Source organism: Solanum verrucosum, unplaced genomic scaffold (genome assembly GCF_900185275.1).
Source record: "Solanum verrucosum unplaced genomic scaffold, falcon-dt-bn FXZP01000236.1, whole genome shotgun sequence".
NCBI classification, from domain to species: domain Eukaryota; kingdom Viridiplantae; phylum Streptophyta; class Magnoliopsida; order Solanales; family Solanaceae; genus Solanum; species Solanum verrucosum.
In genome coordinates this window covers 373,736-396,808 of record NW_026020806.1, presented here as the reverse complement: position 1 = coordinate 396,808, position 23,073 = coordinate 373,736, and the positions used below count along the sequence as shown (strand labels likewise).

The following is a 23,073-nucleotide window of genomic DNA, read 5'->3' as shown; positions in this document are numbered from 1 at the left end:
CATAACAAATAAAAATTATAGAATGAAGTGATAGTGACTAACTGGGGGATTTTACATGTTTTTGTTCTTTTGATAAAACCATTTTAGGATTTGATATCTTTTAGTTTATTATTTGTTACAATTTCTTGGTTTTAACAAACAAATTAACATATCCCGTGTACTCCCACAAATGAGTATATGAAGGTAGGGGTAAGACAGTGTACACACTATCCTCGCCAGACAAAGGATCTCTTTAGCAAGGACTTGTTGATTATTGATTAGGGCCCATTGTGAAATGGGAGAATACTGGAAATTAAAATATGAAAGACTTACCAGCTCAACAAGAAGATTATTATAAATAATAACAAAAGTTTCACAGAAACAAGAGTTTGAAGCAAAATCTCTCTTCAAACTAGAACGAACTCGACTAATGTAAATGAGGATTCCCAAATCTCACCAAGCAAAATGTAATGCTGGAGGAATACGCGACTACCTTTAAGGTTCTCTGTCTCTCATATTTGAGCCAAAATTAGAACCTTTAGGGGTGCTATATCGCAAATCTACAACAGCATTTCTGCAATCTGGACAGCATTAAGGGCGGCTCCCTTGCGTATTTGATCACCACAAACAAAGATGTCCAGCCTATATAAAAAGAAGTCATCAGCTCTGGGGTACTGGAAAGGAAGTAAATCATTTAGAGATAACATTTGCATATAAACCAAATTCTTACCCATAATCTCCATCTTGGGAAACATCACGTCGTACTCTTCCAACTGCAACATCGTCTTTATTGGAAACTTCAAGTGGGGTAGGGAATCTATTACTTGCACGGTCATCGACTACAACTATACCTGGTGCATTTTTAAGAATATCCCTTGCAGTATTCTGCACAGTTAGAAAAAAAGCTTAAAGCAATTTACACTGGAGGTTATGGGAAAGTAAGAATGCTTATAACATCTCTTGATATGTGATTTTTTTTGTTTTTTTGAGAAGCCACAAAGAACATACTTAATTGAAACCTTAAAAAGCTTTTGCTAGAAGCTAAATGGGTTAAATGGATCGTGGAAACTTGTCAATGTCGGTGTTAAACTTTGTAATACTGTAGCGCACAAACATCTCCAAGATCCACCTATACTAGTAAAAAAGGAGTCATGATGTCTCTTATTTTCATCTTTCTTTACCATGAGTGACTCTACAAAGCAGAAAATTGGCAGAATTTCTGACTGCAGGATTTCTCATGGTTACGTTATGTTAACACAAGATTATAGTAAAGATAAAATTTATGGTTTCATAAAGTAGCTTTAGCTGTCCCATGACATCACTCAATTGTGAGGATTGAACTCATCAAATGGATGCTTCTAGCAAATAAGCCAAATTCCAATACATTTCACAATATCCCCCATTTGACAAACTTTGCTATTTGTGGCAACTTACTATGCAAGGACTTCAAATATCACTGTGGTCCAACACCACTTGAATGCACAAACAAAAATATGATGTGCTGAATGGGACTGTTGGATATGTGACTGTGGGATATGATTATTAAAGCAACAATCTTAATCTTTATGTCATTACTAATTGATAGTACATCTTTTTCTTTGCACTGCAGCCTGAGCTACATGAACCTGGACCTTTTGGCTAATTGGATCTACGTTATTACAACTTTTACGCATTTCAGAACAAAATAAACATAAGTTCAATGTCTTAAAAAAAACCGAAGTTAGAAAGGAATCACTTTGTATAAAAAACAAAGGAATCATTTGTCAGGACAGGAAGATAACTTAACAAAGGATTTGCTGTAAGTTTAGCAAAGGCTACCTCATCAAGGGGATTCTCAAATTGAAGATTCACGCTCTCAGCATGTGCACGCATAACAGGAACACGTATACATGTTGCAGTAACCTTGACATCCTTGTCACTCTGATAACAAGCAGAATGGGTGGGTTAGTAGTTAGTACAATAGATGCGCAATTATTTTATTGTTGTCTCTAGGATCAGGCATGAGTATTGAGTACCAAGGTTTTAACAAGTATACTTACCCATATTTTTCTTGTTTCTTTGACCAGCTTCATTTCCTCTTCATTATATCCATTGGGTTGAATAGGTGCATTATGTGAGAAAAGATTAAAAGCATACTGCATAATTTTGTAAAAGAAACAATCAGATGGCACTGCATTCATCTGTTATCGAAGAAACAAACTGAGCATTGAGAAGGTAAATCACAAGACGGGACCTGTTGGTTAAAGATATTGCAGGTTGGTTCTTTTCCCTCCAGGACCTAGTAGGCAACATACAAAAATTCAAATCATTGGGAGAATTAATTAGTAGACTTAATATCACTAGATATATTAAACCATGGAAAATAGAGGAAACATAGTAAAAACCTCACGAGTCTGCTGCACCAGCTCTTCCATTGCAGCAGCACCGGCACCACTAGCTGCCTGATATGTACTAACAACCATGCGTTTGACCTGGAAATGTGCATATCTACACAGGATGAGTAAAAGTGAACTGACTTGGTTCTTAAACTAATAATTGGTTGATCTAAACTCTGAAGGTCTGCACAACTACCACAGAGACGGATGTGTAAGTGAAATACATGCCAATGAAAATGGAAAAGTTTTCAATGTTGAATAAGCATACACTTACCAAAAGATTTTCTCACTCAAGTCTCATGTTACAGCAGAAAAGAAAAAAAAGAGAAAGTGTATTATTGTGTGGTAAATTCCTTCTAAATATTCTCATCCATTTCTATCTAACAGTGCCCTCTTAGTTATTTTGAAAACTATTTCTCGCTAGAGAATTCTTTCATGGGTGAGCAGAATATAACTGTATTTAGTCTGCATTTCTGGCATCTCAATGACTAATCTACTTCATCATTGTTTTGATTATCTACACAATAAACTGCTTTTTCCATGTAAGAATTCTAATGCTTTATTTTGTTATTTCTTTCTTATCCAAATCACTCATTTGCACTGTTTGTCACATGTTAAACTCTTTCTTTTCTGATTTCCATACTTGACTCTTTTCAACAAACGAAACATGAGTTGACAAGTTGGGAGAAAATTAATGGCCTCCATATCAAGATTGCACTGTAAACTTTTAACAAAAGAGAGATCCTTTTGGGCTTTGCAAAGGTGCGGTCAAGTTTTCGAACAGGAAAATCAATACAAAAGTATAACAGAATCAAGATACAGGTAAAAACAAGTAAAATTATTGCAATCCTAAGTTCCTAACAATCATCCACTTCCAATATCCACTCCATAGATAGAAGAAATTCAATCTTCTATTTTCATATAAAAATAGCCAAAGTCTAAACCTTGTGATCATCTATATGCACACCGGTGCTATAATTTGATTTCTTTTTTATAAGCAAGGAAAGAAAATTACTTTTATTCCACTTTGCAAAATATAGCCGCAAATCCCAGAAAAAATATAATTATGATGAATCCTCTAAATACAGTTGTAGATAGTGCAGGATGAATATAGAGAACTTCACATACCGACCCCAGCTAATTTGGAGTAACAATTACCACAAGTTGTACATTGTTCACATTTTCTTTTATGATGGACCAGTGCACATCTTGACTATTCTACCAAGTATCTACTACCTCCCACCAATACAAGCACCATGTAATAATACACACCAAGGTTCAGGTAGATAGGAGAAATCACCTAGTGTTTTTTCTTTTGTTTTTTGCCTCACTGCATGTTTTATCGTACTCCAAAGGACATGAAAGATCTAATTCTCAAATTGTACTCCAAAAAGGCATTCTCTCCGCCACTACGCCAAACAAATCTCTAAACAAACTAAACGCACACAAATGATCTAATTCTCAAATATTAAGTGTTGTTTAAACCAAAAAGTCTCCAAATTTTATAATAAAAAACAAATCTTTAGACACACAAATGTTATATACAGTAACATTTTAGACCACAAGCTCATTGTTCTTTAAACTACAACAACAACAATCCTAGTGTGATCTCAATTCCGATAGACCCTCAGCTCAAGGAAAAACAGGTCAACGCAGTTCGGGTAAAAAGACTTATTGTTAATCAAACTACGTCACATAAATTGTATCATATAGATTAACTTCTAATTTCTTAAATGTACTAGGAAAAACACGAAAAAATCGAACTCTCACTTTAGCACGACGATGGAGAGGAGTAACAGCCATCAAGCAAATAATAGTAGAGCAATTCGGATTCGCAATAAGCGCTCCCTTTCCAGAACCAAGCTTGACATGTGCCATAGCTTCAGGATTCACTTCTGGAATCACAAGAGGCACATTCTCATCCATTCGAAAAGCGGAGCTATTATCCACCACAATTGTTCCCTTTTGAGCAGCCAACGGTCCAAATTTCTTACTAATCGAACCACCAGCACTAAACAATGCAATATCTATACCATCAAAACTATCCTCAGTGAGTTCTTCAACAGTATAATCTCGTTCCTCAAACTTCATCGATTTTCCAGCTGATCTTTTGCTTGCAAGGAGTTTAATAGAACGGTAAGGGAAGTTACGGTCAGATAGAACAGAGAGAAACTCTTGACCGACGGCGCCAGTAACGCCGACGACGGCGACGGATGGGCCGTTTTCCTGGAGAGACATACGGACACGGAAAGGGGAAGAGATTGAGCGTGGTAGACGAATGCCGGATGCCAGAGCGGAGCCTCCATTGAGGAAATGGTTGTGACGGAGAGAAAGTGCCGGAGAGTTCATTTTTCCGGTGAGGGGCGGCGGTGAATGGCGGCGGAAAATGGTTGAAGAAATGTCAGTTGAAGAAGAAGCAAAATGTAACTAATTAGGTAGGGTTTTTATTAAGAGACAAAAACTGGTTTAAAATTGGGCCAATTAAAATAAGTCAAGTAAGCAAAGGGTCATTTGCACTTTTGTTCTTATTTTGTGTTGCATTCATGTGCTTGAATCCATCATCTTTCGGAAATAATATTTCTATCTTAAAAGATTAATATAAGAATTGTGTACACTAGGTCTGTTGGTTCTATTTAGTTTTAAACTTTATCGATTTGATTTATTGGTTATCAGTTTTGTAGATATGTCAAATCGTTATAAAATTATTAAAATATTTGCTTATTGGTTATCGATCGTTTTTGATTTGGTTATCGATTTAACCGTTAAGATTTGACACAAAAGAAATCATTGATATTCACTTAAAGACAAGGTGAAAAATCATGCACATGAGTTGATAGATTGCATCTTGCCCAAAAGCAAATACTATCACATTGTGGAATAACCAAGAGCTTGAGATAGTCAGAAATAAAAATATGAAACTTAACTCTAAGACAAGGACTTTATATACCAAATGGTATAAATATAATTATTTAATTTACTATTGGGTTATCGATTAATTGGTTAAAAAAATCTCAAACCGTTAAAAATCGTTAATTCAATAATTAAAAAAATCAAAACTTTTATTGAAACTGCTAAATCAAGAACTTTTTTTCTATTCAAATTATTAATTTTGTTCCGTTTTGAACCGTCCTAATATGCATTCAATCCCATCAAACCTCATTTATGGAATTTTATTCTTATTTTGGATTGATATTTAATTTTTGTCCCTCAAAATAAATAACTTATTGAAATTTAAAAGTACATCTTAATAATCTCAAATAAATTGAATTGTTTTATCATCACTTTTAAGCTCATTTCACAAATTACCATATTATATAAACTAATAGTGAAAATAAATTTTGAAATTTTAAAGTACATCTTAATAATCTCAAATAAATTGAATTGTTTTAACATCACTTTTGAGCTCATGTCACAAAATTATCATATTGTATAAACTAATAGTGAAAATAAATTTCATAACAATAATATAAAAAAGAAATAGTGAAGGGAAATTCATAAACAAACAAATCTAACTGTCATATCCATACCTCTTCTTCTCCCCCAAGTTTCAACTATTTATTGCTACTCATGTTTTATTTATATGATTTATTTGACTTGCCATAAAAATATTTTAAAATATATATTAAAATTTATGGTTTAAAGTATTTTTTCAATTATTTGTATGATTATAAAAGAGATTTTTAAAGTTAATTTTTAATTATAAAAATGATATTATTTTAGAAATTGATTATAGTTTTGATTTATTTTTTTATATCATATTATTGATTCTTCACGATTTAAGGTATGTCTTAACAAATTAACCGACAATTAGATAATAAATTAATAAATTATATTCATATCATTAGTATATGAAGTCTTGACTTGTGATTTAGTTTCATACTTTAAAATATGATGTTCTCAAACTCTCGATTATTCCACAAAGTGTCAATATTTACTTTTAAGCAAGATGCGATCGGTCAATTCATGAACATGGTTCATTTGGTTGACCACCTTGTTTCCAAATGATTTTTTTGTGTGTGTGAAATCTCAACGATTAAACCAACTACCAAATCAATTATAAGATCGATAAACTAGTATTTTAACGGATCTATAATAATTTAACTTGACTACAAATCAATAACAATAAGTTAAACGGATAAACTTTAAAATCAAACCGAATCAAACCTAACCGACCGATACAAAGCCAAACTTCTAACAAGATTGTCTCTTAAACAGGTAGTTAACAGTTTTGATGGTTTAAGTTTATAAAAGGTCAACATTTTTACTATCCCCTTTTGTCAACTCCTTCATCATCAGCTTTTGTACCCTTTTGTCATCTCCTCCCAATAACCTTTCTTTTTGAATTGGCAAAACAAAAAGAAAAAGCAGATAACTAAGAATGGATAGAAATCAAGAAATTGCATTGACACAAATGAGGAAATCAGTTGAAAAACTTGGATCTTCCACTGAAGTAAGAAAAAAATGAACCCCTTTATCCTCTTTTAGTGTAAAGTTCAAATCTTTGTACTGATAATCAATTCTTTTTTAAAAGCTATTGACCCCCTTTTCCCATTTTAGTGTAAAGTTCAAATCTTTGTACTGATAATCAGTTTTGATAAATTTTTTTAAAAATATGACACCCTTTTTCTTCTTTTAGTGTAAAGTTCAAATCTTTGTACTGATAATGAGTTTTTGTTTTGTTTCAGAGTTATGGAGAGAAGACACTAATGAGGTTCTTGATTGCAAGATCAATGAACCCAGAGAAAACTGCAAAGATGTTTTGTCAGTGGAAAAAATGGAGGGCTGAAATGGTTCCAATTGGGTACATCACTGATTCTGAAGTTGCAGATGAATTAGCAGCTGAAAAAATTTATTTGCAGGGATTATCCAAGAATGGCCACCCTGTTGTGATGGTTAAAAGTAACAAACATTTTCCTTCCAAGGATCAAGTTCAATTCAAGAGTAAATTTTATTTTCCCTTTAAGAGTAAAGGTTCTTTTTTTATTCACTACATTGCATTTTTTGTTGTTATTGTTCTTGGTTAGTCTTGTTTGTGTTTTATTGATAAGAAGTATTCTGGTTGGTTGCCTCATTGATGCCTCTTTTGAGTAGCTAGCTATAAAACACTATAGATTGTTGATCTTTTTGGTGCCTTAACAATGTTCTTTCTGTTTGTGTAGTTGAATGATTGAAGAGTTGTGATAGAATTTTTTTATGAGTGGCCATACATACAGCTAGTGTGACGATTTGATAGGAAAAAGCAGAAAGACATTGAAAATATACAATAACGTGAAGTCGGTAGATCATATCCTGAGATTCGATATCATAAGTTCATAAACAAATACTCCGTCCGTTTCAATTTGTTTGTGTTACTTTTCGTTTTATTCCCTTTAAAAAAGAATGACTCTTTTCTTTTTTGGCAACTCCTTAATCCTAACTTTCCACGTGACATGTTTAAGACGACAAGATTAAAGGGAATTTTGGTATATTTTACATATCTAGTCAATGACTGTTTATCTTGTTTGTGTTTTCTTTTGACAAGAAATATTCTGTTTGGTTGCCTCAATGGCTGACTTTTTGAGTAGTTAGATGATTAAAGTTCTGGTTGGTTGCATCAATGGCTTACTCTTGCATGCAATAAATTAATGTTTTTGACAGTAAAAGGGATACGGAACTCTTAAATTCCGAAAAATACTTTTTTGAGTTATGAAGTAACATTGCTAAAGCACCAAAAAAGAGAAACAATCTATAGTGTTTTACCAAGTTGCAGTCTGTTAAATGATTCATTCCGCTGTATCTTTTTCTCTCATATGCACCCTTATCTCTGGTAATGTAGATGAATTTTTTTGGTGGTGACTGGTAAGGGCGTTTCTTGAACGAACTCTTTTCAATTCTTACTTCGCCTTTCTGTAGGATGCTAATGATTACTCTTAATGATAAAGTTAGTATTGACACATTCAGCTCTTGTGCAGAATTTGTGGTTCATCTACTGGACAAAACAATTGCAAGGTACCATTTTATTCAATCATGTTACTCTTTTACCATTTGGAAAATTGTTGGGCGTTATATTCCTACTATTCTCATTTCTGAAAACTGAAAACGAGTAAACCGCTCAGTAGATTGTGTGTTCACGCTTATTTGGGATTGTAGATCCTTTTGGATGTTACTTTTATATTTTGTTATTTTGGTCACTCTGATATCTGTCTTATTTAGTGAGGAACAAAGTAATGATAGAACTTCCTTCTCTTGCTTGCACAAGAAATGATAATAATGACAAACTGCTTATGACGTACTGATATCTAAACAAGAGGATTGGAAGGATGAACAGGTACAAGCATAGAAGAGAATAGACACTAGTTACGTCGTATATTATAGGCACTATTGTATAATATAACCTGTCAAATTTATCTTTTGGTTATAAGAGTCCTATATTGTTGGGGAATGGGCTGGTGGTGTCCTCACATGAACTTGAGCAATTCTACGGTCAGGGTTGAGTTAGGCCTAAGGGTCATATCTTCACCGGAGCAGAGTTTCATTTGGTTAAAAACATTGGATTATCACGTTGGATCTAGGAAATTTAGCTTGTAGTTTTCATCTGGTGAAACAATAGAGGCCTCGTAATGTGTGTGGTTGGTCACCGGTTTCATATTTTCCCTCTCCAAATATGTTTTTTGTGCTGAGAATCGTGGTTTAGTTTCTAACTTGACCTCTTTGTGCTTGTTTCAGTTCGTTCAATGGTAGAGAAACAGGAAATGAGAAACTTATTGGAATTGTTGATCTCCAAGATATTACCTATAGCAATGCTGATCTTCGTGGACTGATCACTGGTTTTCAGTTTTTACAGGTAACACTTTTGCCTGTCCATAGTACGCAAACCATTAGTATAGAGACACACATAACCAGTATTATGAGAAGATACATGATTCTTGTACCACGGACAACATTATACGTCTCTTGTCAGCTATAAGACAGTTCAAAGAGTCAAGATTAACGGCTTAGTAGAAGAACTCACTAGACTATGTATGTAGCTGCAGCTGGTATTGAACTCTCTCATCTGAGATATAGTTGAGGCTTTGGTTTGCTTGAACTATGACACAATATTGCTCAGACTCTTCAAACATATTGTCAGGTATGTGTCTAATCCTCCTAGAGCTATGCTCTTTTGCAGGATCCGACATGGTTGCAGCAGCATTTTTGGAGGGTCTGAGCAACATAGCTATGAGATGACATTGATATAACAAATAGTTTGGATATTTTGGTCAAAATTGTTGCTCCATTTAAGCTCTTGAATCTTGATTTAGACAAATTAGGAGCAATCTATGTTGCTCAGACTTCCTAAAAATGATGTGGCAAACCCTCCAAAAATGTTCTCTCTTTGAAGGATCTGATGCTGACACACACCCAATGACATTTTTGAAGAGTCCGGGCAACATAGGGAGCAATAAACTGAACTAATTGATGAAGGCCTTGTTGGAATGCTGATATAATATTCTGTTCTTTATATTCAGTGTGTTATATTAATGCTAAGCTACATTTCACACAGTTTCTTTCTACAGGCGTACTACCCTGAACGCTTAGCTATTTGTTACCTTTTAAACATGCCACAATTCTTTGTCACCGTATGGAGATTTGTTTGTCTCTTCCTTGATAAAGCAACTCAGGAGAAGGTACGTCAATGTGCATAATAGCCCATAGGATGATGTTACGTTTAACAAAAATGCACGTTTAAATGTAGTCTTCATTTCTAATATCAAATCACTACACAGGTTAGGATTGTTACAAGTGAAGAACAAAAGCAAGAGTTCATCAGAGAGGTTGGTGAAGACGTCTTACCAGAGGAGTATGGAGGGCGCGCTAAACTTGTACTTCTGCAGAATGTTGCTGTGAACTACTAACACAAAGTAAAGGAATAATAGAAATGTGAAATAAGATGAAAAAGAATAGCTTCACAGACATACTAATTAGGCATAATGTATAAACATACACTCACATTTGACCTCAGCTAGCAAGTAAGCACTCCAACTTCGAGAGACATTTCAATTACTGGTCTCAATTGGCAACTGAACACTCCAACTCGTCCCCATTGTCTCATGACACCCGACCCTGACGTGACATAAATTTTGGAGGTGTTTAGATATTCATTTGGAGCGTTCTGACATTGCACTCTCAAAGTTGGAGTGCTTACTTGTCAGTTGAAGTCAAGTTAGAAAGTCTTATTATGCATACTACTTATGTTATTAAAAAAAATTACATCTTTTTTTACTTGTAGTCATATAATAAAATCCGAATATATTTCAGTGATACTCAACTAACCATAGTTCAACCTAGAGCTGTCAATATGGGCTGTCCCACCCCATCCGGGGCTAACCCACACAGACTTTGAAATTTGACGGGTCAGGCCAGGCTAGCCCATTTTTGGTGTGGGCCAGAAAATGGTTGGCCCAACCCATAAGTACGTGGGCTACGGGATTTGCTGGGCCAACCCTCTTTTTTTAAAAGTATATTTTTTATATTTTTTTAAATTAAATTATAATTTAAAAATATTATCATAAATATCGACAAAACAATATTACATGGTGTTAGTGTTACTACTTGTTAATCAAATCCACAAATAATTATATTTAGAATATTTATTAAGTTTGATTTCAATTAAAAGAATAAATAGCTAAATAGAATTATTAACCTAATTGTTTTCCAATGATCATAATAAAATACAAAAACTATGACAATATTCCATAGGCTACGACCTATGTAGTGATTTCCTAGAAATTTTAAGGAAATTTTATTTTATGTAGTACATATTTTATAAACATAATTTGTATTTAAATTGTAATATTATAAACTATAAACAAATTTTGAGTTTAGACTCATGTTATTTTTAATACTCTAATTTTATTTTTATTTTTTAATTAATTTTTATTTAGCCCACGGGCCGGCCCTTTTCATATTTCTCAAGCCCCACAAATCGATAAGTTTATTCAGGCTGGACTAAAAAACCTTTTTCTTAAATGGATTCCAAAAATCGTAGCACAGCCCTATCAAATTAAGGGTTAGGCCAGGATGACCCAACGGGTCTAGCCCATATTGATGGCTCTAGTTCAACCTGACTCTTTCCAAGTGATTGGCTGAATTTACAATAAGGTGTTCTATGAAAATATAGAGAAATGGTCAATGTAGGACTTGTTTAGATTAAGCTGATTAAAAGTAACTGATAAACTTTTAAAAACTAAATTTATAAATAAACAGTTACGTATTTGATACAAGTGTCGAATAAAAAAGAATTTAAAAAGCATATGTCAATTTTTTTCAATAGTTCTTTATTTATTTATTTTTAATTTGGTCCCTCTTCCCTAGGCACCCACTAGTCTTCATCATAAATTTTGCTCTAAAATACTAGAAAAATAATTTTAATAATATAAGTCAATGCAAATTAATCATACATTTCCCATGTTTGACTGAAATGTTATGTTTTAAAACAACATTTATATTGCTATATCCTATAGTGAAATACTCCAACCTTTTGATTTACTTCATTATTCTTTGTTTGATTGGTAGTAATAACTTAAAAAGTCAACTATGACTCAAGTATCATTAGTTGTTGGCATGTTGCAGGCAGTGAGTTCCATCATCCATGTTTTTAAGGGCCCGTTAAGACATGCGGATATAAAATTAAATTGATTTAAAATTAAAATTTTATTTAGATATGTAATTTAAATTTTATAAATTGTATTTTTCTAATAAATATGAATTCCACAAGTTGTGAAAACTATGAAAATTTTCTCAATTGTTATACAATCCTACCAAATAAACAAACCATAGTTTGAACATATCAGAATATCTAAAAGTGCCACATTGACAAAATTACATATACCAATGTTCCTTTTACAAATAAATGTTTGCGGTTACAAATTTTGAAATACACATAATTTTATAAAAAAAATCGCTAATCAACAATAATAATAACTAGTTATTCTTAATATAGGCCCTTCACACAATAATATAATCTTTTACACCAAGGATGAACCTGTTTAACATAATTTAAAATTATGAGTACTTTTCTTTACAAGATATAGACTTATGAATCAGATTTTATATTTTTAAAAAATTGAAATCATCATTTCTAGATAATTTAAAATTTGAAATCATGATGCAAAATACTAAGGCACTTTTTTGAGGTTAAACTATTTTAATTGTATTATTATGAGTATTATCTCAGAAGCACATAAATTTTTTACATGAAAATTAAATGGGAACTTACATATATCCCACTAATTTAGGAGCTAATTACTTAGATGCACTCTCGCTCGCAATATTACGTCTCTTGTCAAATTTTGGCGCCTCCAAATACGTCAAAATACGTTTATCTCGAATACATGGGGTCGAAATTAAGTATAATTTATTCTAGATACATTGTATCCAAATAGATTCGCATAAATCTGGGATACATAGCAAATCTCCCTCGCCTTTCTTCCATCTCGCTCACCACTCTCCCATTTATCTAGTATCCCAAATAAATCACTCTAGATACATACAAATACATATATCTAGTGTGAATCACATGTATCTGAGATACAAACGAATCTCACTCGCCTCTCTCCTTATTTTTGTGTATCTGGTAGAAAAAATACATGTATCTAGTACATTTTCTTCAATATATAGTAGAAACTCTTAATTAGTGATAAAATAGGTAATATTTTGAAACTATAGATAATAGTTATATATATAGTAGTGAAGTATGTCTAATTATATAATTTTTCCAAAATTAAATATGTTGGACCCGTGCCCAGTACGGGCCATAGCCCATCTAGTATATGACTTAAGGTTAAATAAGTAAAGCTTTTTTAGTAACATAAATAGTATCTCTATGAAGCTATTCTTTTTCATCTTGTTTCACATTTATAGATTCCTCTACTTTGTGTTAGTAGTTCACAGCAACATCCTGCATAAGTACAAGTTTAGCGCGCCCTCCATACTCCTCCGGTAAGGCATCTTCACCGACCTCTCGGATGAACTTTTCCTTTTCTTCTTCACTTGTAACAATCCTCATCTGTATAGTGTTTTGATATTAGAACAGTTGGGAGAGTTTTAGAAAATGATCAAGTTTGCAGAAGTTGATCTAGTGTTGAAGACTATTCGTTTGAACGTGCATTTTGTAAACTGTAACATCGTTAGATGGAACATTATGCACACGGACGTACCTTCTCTTGAGTTGCCTTTTCAAGGAAGCGACAAATAAATCGCCATATGGTGACAAAGAATTGTGGCATGTGTAAAAGGTAACAAGCCGCTAAGCGCTCAGGGTAGTATGCCTGTAGAAAGAAACTGTGTGAGATGAGATGAAGCTAGCAGCATTAATATATATAAAGAATATATCAGCATTCCTGTGTGGCCTTCAGCAATTTGTTCAGTATATTGCTTGGACTCTTCAAAAATGTCATTGGGTGCGCTTCAGATACTCCAAAAGTAGTGCATTTTTGGAGGGTCTGCCGCGGATACGACAACATTTTTAGAAAGTCTGAGCAACATAGATTGGTCCTAATTTGTCAAAATCAAGATACAAGAGCTTAAGAGGAGAAACAATTTTGACCAAAATATTCGGAGGTTTTAAGGAGCATATTCAAATTATTTCATTACATCAAGGGAACACCTCACGGCTATGTTGCTCAGACCCTCCAAAAATGTATAGCTCTTGGAGGATCAGACACACACCCGGCAATATGTTTGAAGAGTCCGAGCAACATTGTCTCATAGTGAAAGCAAACCAAAGCCTTAACTATAGCTCAAATGTGAGAGTTCAATACCAGCTACGGCCTATGTAAAGAGTCTAGTGAGTTGTTCTACTAAGCCGTTAATCTCAACTCTTGTCTTATAGCTGACAAGAGACGTATAACGTTGTCCATGGTACAAGATTTATGTATCTTTTCATAACACTGGCTATGTGTGTCTCAGTACTAATGGTTTGCGTACTATAGAACGGCAAATGGGTTACCTGTAAAAACTGAAAACCGGTTATCAATCCACGAGTATCAACATTGCTATAGGTAATATTCTGGAGATCAAGAATTGCAATAAGTTTCTCATTTCCTATTTCTCTACCATTGAATGAACTGAAACAAGCACAAAAGAGGTCCAAGTTAGAAACAGAACTATGATTCTCAGTAGAAAAAACATATTTCGAGAGAGGAATAGCTGATGAACCCTCGAGTCGAAATCACAAAACCTCCCAAATATAAAATTTCCATGTTACATTATACAATAGTGTCAAATCTATTGCATCAAATATCAGCATAAACCCCTCTCATTTCCTTCTTTCTATCAATCACTTACTCAAAACAGACACTTTGATTCGCGTAAAGCAAAGTAAATGTTAAAAAGTTTAGAAGTTATCCCTCATGTGCAACTTTCGAAATAGTCAAAGAACAACATGGTTGAATGAAAATATTACCTTGCGATTGTTTTGTCCAGTAGATGAATGACGAATTCTGCATAAGAAGTGAATGTGTCAATACTAACTTTATCGTTAAGAGAAATCATTCGCATCATACATAAGGAAGAAAGAAGAATTGAGAAGCATTTATTCAAGAAATCTCCTTACCAGTCACCACAAAAAAAATCATTTATATTACCAGAGATAGCTAGGGTGCATGTGAGAGAACGAGAAACGGTAAATGAATCATTTACCAGATTGCAACTTGATAAACACTTTAGATCGTTGCTGTTTGTCCATTTAAATGCATTAGCCAATGTTCCTCAATAAAAAATATGAATTTCTTGGAATTTAAGAGTTTCGCATATCCTTTTTTACTTTCATTTCACCAAGTAGGAAGTTTACGTAGAGTATGTAACGCCTACGACCCATTATTTGACCACCTTGATCCAAGCAAACTTATCCTGATTGGATCATGACCCGTTTATTAATTTGACGCGCATTCATCTACTCAAGTTTGACTCATTCCGGCCATTTGCCACCTCTTCTTGCAGATATCCAATATTATGGATCAGTTTTGTTTTATTTTAAACATTGCAGCTGGTTAGATATTAGTTAGCAGTGTGTGTCTCACAGCTTCTCCACACAAAGCAACTTATAATTAAATAAACATAATCAATGACCCTTACACATAATATCCCATTCAATAATATATTATTGGTCACAAGGATTAGTGATTTTTAAGTGCTTGAAAGAAAATTATTTTCCTCTGGAGATTCCCTTTGGGAATTTATCAGATATCAAGGTTAGAGATAGCGTCCACTGGCCACTTTTCGGTCATATCTTTGAAAACTAACTATGGTCACGGAGTTTCAAATTTCACGGTAACTCCATGACAGTAGCTATTTATAAAAAAATCCCTGTATCAAGTGATCATCCAACGACAAGAAGTCAAGTCCAAGAAAGTAAAAACTAACTACAAGATTGTTTAAATAAAGGACTTGTTGTCCAATGGCCCATTAGCAGGGCAATAAAAGATAAAAAAAGGCATAATTGAGGCAGCCAACTAGAATATCTCTTATCAGAAAAACACAAACAAGATAAACATTCATGGCCTAACCAAGAAACAAGAAAATCAATATGCATTATATGAGAATAGCCTGTTTGGCCAACTTCTAAAATAACTTATTTTGAAAAGTGTCTTTTTCAAAAATGTTTTCAGCTTCTGCTACTTCGCAAAAACACTTATTTTCTCCAAGAAACTTTGGCCAAACATCTCAATTTTTAAAAAATCAACACTTCTAACCTCTCAAAGGTCAACAGTATATAAAAACATAAATAAACTTTACTCTAATGGAAAAGAAATTACTCTTGAATTGAACTTGATCTTTGGAAGGAAAATGCTTGTTAACTTTGACTATCACAATAGGGTGTCCACTCTTGGACAATCCCTGCAAATAAAGTTTTTCAGCTGCTAATTCATCTGCAACTTCAGAATCAGAGATATAACCAAGTGGAACCATCTCAGCCCTCCATTTTTTCCACTGACAAAACATCTTTGCAGCTTTCTCTGGGTCCATCGATCTTGCAATCAAGAACCTCATTAATGTCTTCTCTCCATAACTCTACAACAACAACAACAACAAACAAAAAAAACTCATTATCAGTACAAAGATTTAAACTTTACACTAATATAGCAAAAAGGGGGTCATTTTATTTTCAAAACAAGAACTATCAGTACAAAAATTTTAACTTTATACTAAAAGAGAAAAAGGGGTCATTTTTTTTCCAAAAAATAGAGCAATCAGTACAAAGTTTTGAACTTTACACTAAAAGAGGATGAAGGGGTTCATTTTATTTTTTTTAAGAAAGAGCTGATTATCAGTACAAAGATTTGAACTTTACACTAAAAGAGGAAAAAGGGGGACATTTTTTTCTTACTTCAGTGGAAGATCCAAGCTTTTCAACTGTTTTCCTCATTTGGGTCAATGCAATTTCTTGATTTCTGTCCATTTTTCAGGTTTGTTTCCCAACTTACAAAGGAATGGTTTTGGGGGAGGAGAAGAAAAATTTCACACTGATTTTTTTTCCTGTAATATAAAGTTCAATGTTTGGGGGGAAGAAAGTCACAAAGAGAAAAAGTTAGAAAACTCAAAAGATTGTGTCAAATCAAAGAAGTAGATATTAATGGCTGAAACATGAGGGAGAAGACCAATGAAGTAATGGAGTAGAAGAGAAGAAGTGGTGTGGCTTATGACAGTTGGATTTGTTTGTTAATGAAGTCCCCTTTACTATTTTTTTTAAATATTATTGTTATTATTACTATTATTAATTATTTAGTAGATGATTTTGTGAAATTAACTTAAATATAGATGTGAAAATAATTCAATTTATTTGAGACTTAAGACGTAACTTTTTGGTAATCATATGTGAGTTCTATGTTCTTAGTTTGTCTCAATATTTAAAAGAAAATATAATTACATGTCTGCACTTAAGTTTTCGAAATTACAATTCTTACAATATTTTGCTTGCCAGATATGTGTCTTGCGTATTCGAATACATGTATCTCAGATATAGGTAAATAAAATATATTTATTTTTGCGTATCTAAAATTAAAATGTAATTGAAACGCACTAATCTAGAGTAAATTACGCGTCGTATGATTCTGCATATCCTAAAATATTTTTTTAAAAATTCCATTATTTCGAGCATTAGGTAGTTTTCACGACTTCTTCCATATAGTTCTTCTTCAATTTCTAATTGTGTATATCATTCTGTTAATTGGAATTTCATTATATCTAGGATTCACAATGGTAATTATTATTATGTTATTGAGACATTTTAAAACTTGACAAGATATATGAGTTTAGATACACAAATATACAATAAATAGATATTCAGATATACCACAAATATCAATCAAGTACATGATTAGATACAGAGCAGAATCAATAGATACATGAATCTATATTACATATTAGCTATAACATGCACAATTCAATTACATTCTCAAATACACACTAGATATATCATTGGTACAGCTCAAATACATAGTAGATAATACATACTTGAAATTTAGTACAAAATTATTGAATAGTTGGATAGTAAATAATTATTTGAAAATATAGAGTGGATTAATAAATAAGAATTAAACATGTTGGGCCTGTGCTCAGATCGGGCCACAGCCCATCTGGTATGACTAGAAGTAAACAAGATGTAAAAATTTTAGTAACATAAATAGTGGAGTAGTATGTCTATGGAGCAATTCTTTTTCATCTTATTTCACATTTCTATTATTCCTCTACATTATGTTAGTGTTAGTAGTTCACAGCAACATCCTGCAAAAGTACAAGTTTAGCGCGCCCTCCATACTCCTCCGGTAAGACGTCTTCACCGACCTCTCGGATGAACTCTTGCTTCTGTTCTTCACTCATGACAATCCTCATCTGTGTAGTGATTTGATATTAGAAACAAAGACTATACATTTAAACACACATTTTTGTTAAACGTTGCATCATCGGATGGAAAATTATGCACACTGACGTACCTTCCGTTGAGTTGCTTTATCAAGGAAGCGACATATAAATCGCCATACAGTGACAAAGAATTGTGGCATGTGTAAAATGTAACAAGTAGCTAAGCGCTCAGGGTAGTATGCCTGTAGAAAGAAATTGTGTGAAATGTAGCTTAGCAGCATCAAAATAACACACAGAAATATAGAGAAATGAACATTATATCAGCATTCCAATGTGGCCTTCAGCAATTTGTTTAGTTTATCGCTCCCTATGTGGCCCGGACTTCTCAAAAATGTCATCATTTAGCTGCGCATCAGCATCAGATCCTCCAAAAAGTAGCGCATTTTTGGAGGGTCTGCCACGGGTGCCACATCATTTTTAGAAAGTCCAAGCAACAGAGATTGGTCCTAATTTGTCTAAATCAAGATTCAAGAGCTTAAGAGGAGAAACAATTTTGACCAAAATTTTCGGAGATTTTAAGTTAGTAGAGCATATCCAAACTATTACGTTACATCAATGGCACCTCATAACTATGTTGTTCAGACCCTCCAAAAATGTTACTGCAACCATGTCGGATTCTCCAAAAAAAGCATAGCTTTTGGAGGATCAGACACACACACGACAGTATGTTTGAAGAGACTGAGCAACATTGTCTCATAGTGCAAGCAAACCAAAGCCTGTCTAGTGAGTTCTTCTACTAAACCTCTAATCTTGACTCTTTGAACTGTCTTATAGTGTATCTTTTCATAACACTGGTAATGTGCGTCTCTATAGTAATGGGTTTGCGTACTTTAGAAAGGCAAAGGGGTTACCTGTAAAAATTGAAAACCAGTGATCAATCCACGAGTATCAACATTGCTATAGGTAATATTCTGGAGATCAAGAATTGCAATAAGTTTCTCATTTCCTATTTCTCTACCATTGAATGAACTGAAACAAGCAGAAAAGAGGTCCAAGTTAGACACAGAACCATGATTCTCAGTACATAAAACATAATTTCGAGAGAGGAATAGCTGAGGAACCCGCGAGTCGAAGTCACAAAACCTCCAAAAGATAAATTTTCCAGGTTACATTATACTGTAGTGTCAAATCTATTGCATCAGATAACAGGAGAGATGTAATTCCTCTACACTTTCTTGTTAAGGCAATCCTCTTCATTAGTAGCATTTACCTCTCTAAGCAGTTCATTGTTATCATCATTTCTTGGACAAGAACAAGATGAAAGTTTCCGTCATTACTTCGAGCCTCATTGAAAAGACAGATATCAGAGCGACAAGAACAACAAAACAGAAAAGTAGCACCTAAAAGGATCTACAATCCCAAATAAGAAGTTAAGCACACACACAAGCTCCTGAGAGGTATAGAATAGTAGGGAAAATGATGCCCAACAAAGCACCATCATAACAAGACTGTTCATACAATATTCTAGTCAAACATATGCTTTGATTTCTCTCAAATCACAAGCAATTGTAAATGATGTTAAATACATAAACTTTCTAGTGCAAGTTCCCTTCACCCCCTCCCCCCACGGCCCCACCCCACCCTCTGTGTAGAAATATCAGCACAAACCTCTCATTTCCTTCTTTCTCTCAATCACTTAGTGGTCGTTTGGTAGGATGTACAAGAATAGTGTTGAATAAGATGTATTAGTAATACACAAAGCTATTTTTTCTAACGCATCCTACCATATGACCCCTTACTCAAAACAGACACTTTGATTTACATAAAACAAAGTAAATGTCAAAAACTTTGCAAGTTATACTTAATATGCAATTTCCCAACTGGTCAAAGAGCAACATGGTTGAATGAAAACGATACCTTGCAATTGTTTTGTCGAGTGCATGGACCACGAATTCTGCATAAGAGGTGAATGTGTCAATACTAACTTAATCATTAAGAGTAATCATTAGCATCCTACAGAAAGAAGAAGAATTGAGAAGGATTTATTCAAGAAATCCCCTTACTAGTCACCCCCCCAAAAAAATAATCATTCATTATATTACCAGAGATAGGGTGCATGTCATTTTCCTACTGGATATTCCCTTTGAGAGGTATCAGGTATCAAGTTTGAAATAGTGTTCACTGGCCACTTTTCGGTCATAACATTGAAAAATAACTACTATCACGGAGTTCAAATTTCACAAGAACTCCAAGTCTGTCTCAATTTGTTGTCTTACTGTCCATTTTAGTTCGTTCAAAAATAATGTCTCTTCACTTTTTTGGCAACTTTTTAGTTTTAACTTTGCACGTGACATCTTTAAAATCACAAGATTAAAAAATATTTTGGTATATTGACCACAACACTTCTTTACTTTCTTTAACGCCGTCTCAAATCAAAACCAAACTAACAAATTGAAATAGAGGGACTACAAGATTGTCTAAATTAAGGACTTGTCCACAATAAAAGATAAAAAGCCATCATTGAAAGAACCAACCAGAATATATTTCATAAAAAAAAAACACAAACAAGATGAACAATCATGGACTAACCAAGAACATCAGAATGCAATATTAACTATAAACAAAGAAATGAAAAGGAGCTTTACTCATAAGGGAAAAGAATTTACTCTTGAATTGAACTTGATCCTTGGAAGCAAAATGCTTGTTAAGTTTGATTATAGCAACAGGATACCCATTCTTGGACAATCCCTGTAAATAAACTTTTTCAGCTGCTGATTCATCTGCCACTTCAGAATCAGTGATGAACCCAGTTGGAACCATTTCAGCCCTCCATTTTTTCCACTGAAAAAACATCTTTGCAGCTTTCTCTGGGTTCATTGATCTTGCAATCAAGAACCTCATCAATGTCTTCTCTCCATAACTCTACAACAACAACAACAAAAAAACTGATTATCAGTACAAAGATTTGAACTTTACACTAAAAGAGGAAAAGGGTGTCATTTTTTTTTAAAAAAAAAAAACTGATTATCAGTGCAAAGATTTGAACTTTACACTAAAATAGGAAGAGGGTGTCATTTAGAAAAAAAAAAAAAACTGATTATCACTACAAATATTTGAACTTTACACTACAAGAGGAAACAGGGGATCATTTATTTTTAAAAAAGAACTGATTATCATCAGTACAAAGATTTGAACTTTCTACTAAAAAGGGAAAATGGGGTCATATTTTTCTTACTTCAGTGGAAGATCCAAGCTTTTCAACTGATTTCCTCATTTTAGCCAATGCAATTTCTTGATTTCTGTCCATTTTCAGTTTTCTTCTCCCCCCTCCCAAACTTCAAAAGAAAGGTTTTTTGGGAAAGAAATACACAAAGAGAAAAAGTTAGTAGAAAACTTAAAAGAGTGTCTCATTAATGGCAATTAATGGCCAAACTGTTTGGCCCAAACATGTCGAAAGGGACCAAGCTCGTGGAATAGAAGAGAAGAAGAGTGGTGTCTGTGGATATGATATTTGATTTGTTTGTTCTTGAATTTTCCTTTATTATTTCTTTAATATTATTATTATTATTATAAAATTTATTTTTCACTTTTATTTATTTTATTTAGAATTATCCACAACATGCTCAGTAAAATCTTATAAATGAGATCTCAAAAGGTTAAAATCTATGCAGACCTTACCATTGCTTCATGAAAGTAGAGAAACTGTTTCTAAAAGACTGTCGTCTCAAGTGCAACAATCTTGATATAAAGGAGAAGAAGACAATGAAGAGAGATCGAAAAATGAAACAGTGCAAAAGTAACTAGAACAACAATAAAATCATGTGATAATCGAAATGCTATAAACAACATATTAAGGTAGATTAGTATTAAAAAATAATAATAAACAATGATAAAAATAAAAAGCAAGAACTATAATAATATAACTAGTATTATTGCTAACACTGGTCACCTTTAGTAACACAACCTACTACCCTTTTACCATAAATATGAGTCCTCCTCACCCTCCTATCTAGGGTCATATTTTTAGTAACCTGAAGCCACCTCATATCATGTCTTATCACCTCTCTCTCCAATACTTTTTTGGCCTACCTCTGTCTCGCTTCGTACGCTCTATAACCAACTTCTCACACTTTCTCATTGGTGCGTTTATGCTTCTCCTTTTCAAATGTCTAAACCATCTTAGTCTAATTGCTCATCTTATCGACCAAAGAGTCACAATCACCTTATCTCGGATATTCTCATTTATAATACTCCTAGTATGATCACACATTCATCTCAACATCCGCAACATGCATTTTCTAAAGATAAGATTTCTTGATTAGCCAACACTCAGACACATACAATAAAGTTGATCTAACTATCCCTTTTTATTTGACTAATATAAAAATAATCTAATTTATTTCAGATTAAGACAGTTTTTATTATTGCTGTGGTATGGATTTCCGTTTAGCTAATGAAAATATGAAAAATCTCCTTCTCTATATGTAGCAAAGACATTATCGAATATTATGTCCAATTTTTAAGAGTGAACAATATTATATACTATTACTATCAGTAGGCATTTGGACATGCCATGATTTCAAATTAATTCTAGGATATATGATTCGAAATTGCTATTTCAAATTTCAAATTATCTAAAAAGTGTAATTTGAAATTTCAAATTGTGATTATGATATAGGCTTAAATAAGTCAAACCTCATTAATCACTTACCTGAAAAGCCAATTTATCTATTTAAAAATATTAATGACCAACGTAAAGAAGTTTTAGCACGCAAATTTTTGTTTATTATCTAGTCACAAGCTTTTGGTCCTCCTTTTAAGTGTGAATTCAGTTACGTCTTCAAGCATAATTAGATATCCACGCACCAGAAGATTAATAATTAACTTCTAAACTAGT

General features: G+C 33.3%; 4 protein-coding genes across 6 annotated transcripts; 1 reads left to right on the top strand and 3 right to left on the bottom strand.

The window, feature by feature from the left end:
- Positions 1-295: 295 nt before the first annotated feature.
- Positions 296-4,770, bottom strand: LOC125813147 (uncharacterized). Its single transcript, XM_049492635.1, has 7 exons — positions 4,125-4,770; positions 2,364-2,450; positions 2,213-2,257; positions 2,019-2,114; positions 1,798-1,899; positions 710-864; positions 296-621 (listed from the first exon to the last, which is right to left on the bottom strand). The coding sequence occupies exons 1-7, from the start codon at positions 4,701-4,703 to the stop codon at positions 540-542; spliced, it is 1,146 nt and encodes a 381-aa protein (XP_049348592.1). The 5' UTR covers positions 4,704-4,770; the 3' UTR covers positions 296-539.
- A 1,919-nt stretch (positions 4,771-6,689) lies between these two features.
- On the top strand, positions 6,690-10,363 carry LOC125813148 (sec14 cytosolic factor-like). 3 transcript variants are annotated; one of them, XM_049492637.1, is made up of 7 exons: positions 6,703-6,804; positions 7,040-7,144; positions 7,214-7,295; positions 8,306-8,342; positions 9,060-9,177; positions 9,890-10,000; positions 10,100-10,363. In XM_049492637.1, the coding sequence occupies exons 1-7, from the start codon at positions 6,733-6,735 to the stop codon at positions 10,226-10,228; spliced, it is 654 nt and encodes a 217-aa protein (XP_049348594.1). In that variant the 5' UTR covers positions 6,703-6,732; the 3' UTR covers positions 10,229-10,363. The 3 variants fall into 3 exon arrangements, with proteins under 3 accessions (XP_049348593.1, XP_049348594.1, XP_049348595.1); XM_049492636.1 differs by having other exon boundaries at positions 6,690-6,804; positions 7,040-7,295; positions 10,100-10,360; XM_049492638.1 differs by lacking the exon at positions 9,890-10,000 and having other exon boundaries at positions 6,718-6,804; positions 7,040-7,295; positions 10,100-10,361.
- A 2,769-nt stretch (positions 10,364-13,132) lies between these two features.
- On the bottom strand, positions 13,133-17,027 carry LOC125813175 (SEC14 cytosolic factor). The gene is made up of 6 exons (XM_049492660.1): positions 16,702-17,027; positions 16,130-16,385; positions 14,779-14,815; positions 14,323-14,440; positions 13,532-13,642; positions 13,133-13,380 (listed from the first exon to the last, which is right to left on the bottom strand). The coding sequence occupies exons 1-6, from the start codon at positions 16,771-16,773 to the stop codon at positions 13,252-13,254; spliced, it is 723 nt and encodes a 240-aa protein (XP_049348617.1). The 5' UTR covers positions 16,774-17,027; the 3' UTR covers positions 13,133-13,251.
- Positions 17,028-17,931: 904 nt separating this feature from the next.
- Positions 17,932-21,531, bottom strand: LOC125813176 (sec14 cytosolic factor-like). The gene is made up of 6 exons (XM_049492661.1): positions 21,412-21,531; positions 20,843-21,098; positions 20,094-20,130; positions 19,088-19,205; positions 18,308-18,418; positions 17,932-18,206 (listed from the first exon to the last, which is right to left on the bottom strand). The coding sequence occupies exons 1-6, from the start codon at positions 21,481-21,483 to the stop codon at positions 18,078-18,080; spliced, it is 723 nt and encodes a 240-aa protein (XP_049348618.1). The 5' UTR covers positions 21,484-21,531; the 3' UTR covers positions 17,932-18,077.
- Between the last annotated feature and the right edge of the window lie 1,542 nt (positions 21,532-23,073).

Excerpts from the sequence above, each read along its gene's own strand:
- LOC125813147 (XM_049492635.1), bottom strand. The coding sequence starts at position 4,703 with ATGAACTCTCCGGCACTTTCTCTCCGTCACAACCATTTCCTCAATGGA. Across the intron at positions 2,451-4,124 it reads CTCTCCATCGTCGTGCTAAA|GTCAAACGCATGGTTGTTAG; the intron begins GTGAGAGTTCGA and ends GCACATTTCCAG. Across the intron at positions 622-709 it reads TCCCAAGATGGAGATTATGG|GCTGGACATCTTTGTTTGTG; the intron begins GTAAGAATTTGG and ends CTTTTTATATAG.
- LOC125813148 (XM_049492636.1), top strand. The coding sequence starts at position 6,733 with ATGGATAGAAATCAAGAAATTGCATTGACACAAATGAGGAAATCAGTT. Across the intron at positions 6,805-7,039 it reads AACTTGGATCTTCCACTGAA|AGTTATGGAGAGAAGACACT; the intron begins GTAAGAAAAAAA and ends GTTTTGTTTCAG. Across the intron at positions 10,001-10,099 it reads ATAAAGCAACTCAGGAGAAG|GTTAGGATTGTTACAAGTGA; the intron begins GTACGTCAATGT and ends ATCACTACACAG.
- LOC125813175 (XM_049492660.1), bottom strand. The coding sequence starts at position 16,773 with ATGGACAGAAATCAAGAAATTGCATTGACCCAAATGAGGAAAACAGTT. Across the intron at positions 16,386-16,701 it reads AGCTTGGATCTTCCACTGAA|AGTTATGGAGAGAAGACATT; the intron begins GTAAGAAAAAAA and ends TTGTTGTTGTAG. Across the intron at positions 14,441-14,778 it reads CTGGACAAAACAATCGCAAG|TTCATTCAATGGTAGAGAAA; the intron begins GTAATATTTTCA and ends TGCTTGTTTCAG.
- LOC125813176 (XM_049492661.1), bottom strand. The coding sequence starts at position 21,483 with ATGGACAGAAATCAAGAAATTGCATTGGCTAAAATGAGGAAATCAGTT. Across the intron at positions 19,206-20,093 it reads CTCGACAAAACAATTGCAAG|TTCATTCAATGGTAGAGAAA; the intron begins GTATCGTTTTCA and ends TGCTTGTTTCAG. Across the intron at positions 18,419-19,087 it reads CTGGTTTTCAATTTTTACAG|GCATACTACCCTGAGCGCTT; the intron begins GTAACCCCTTTG and ends TTCTTTCTACAG.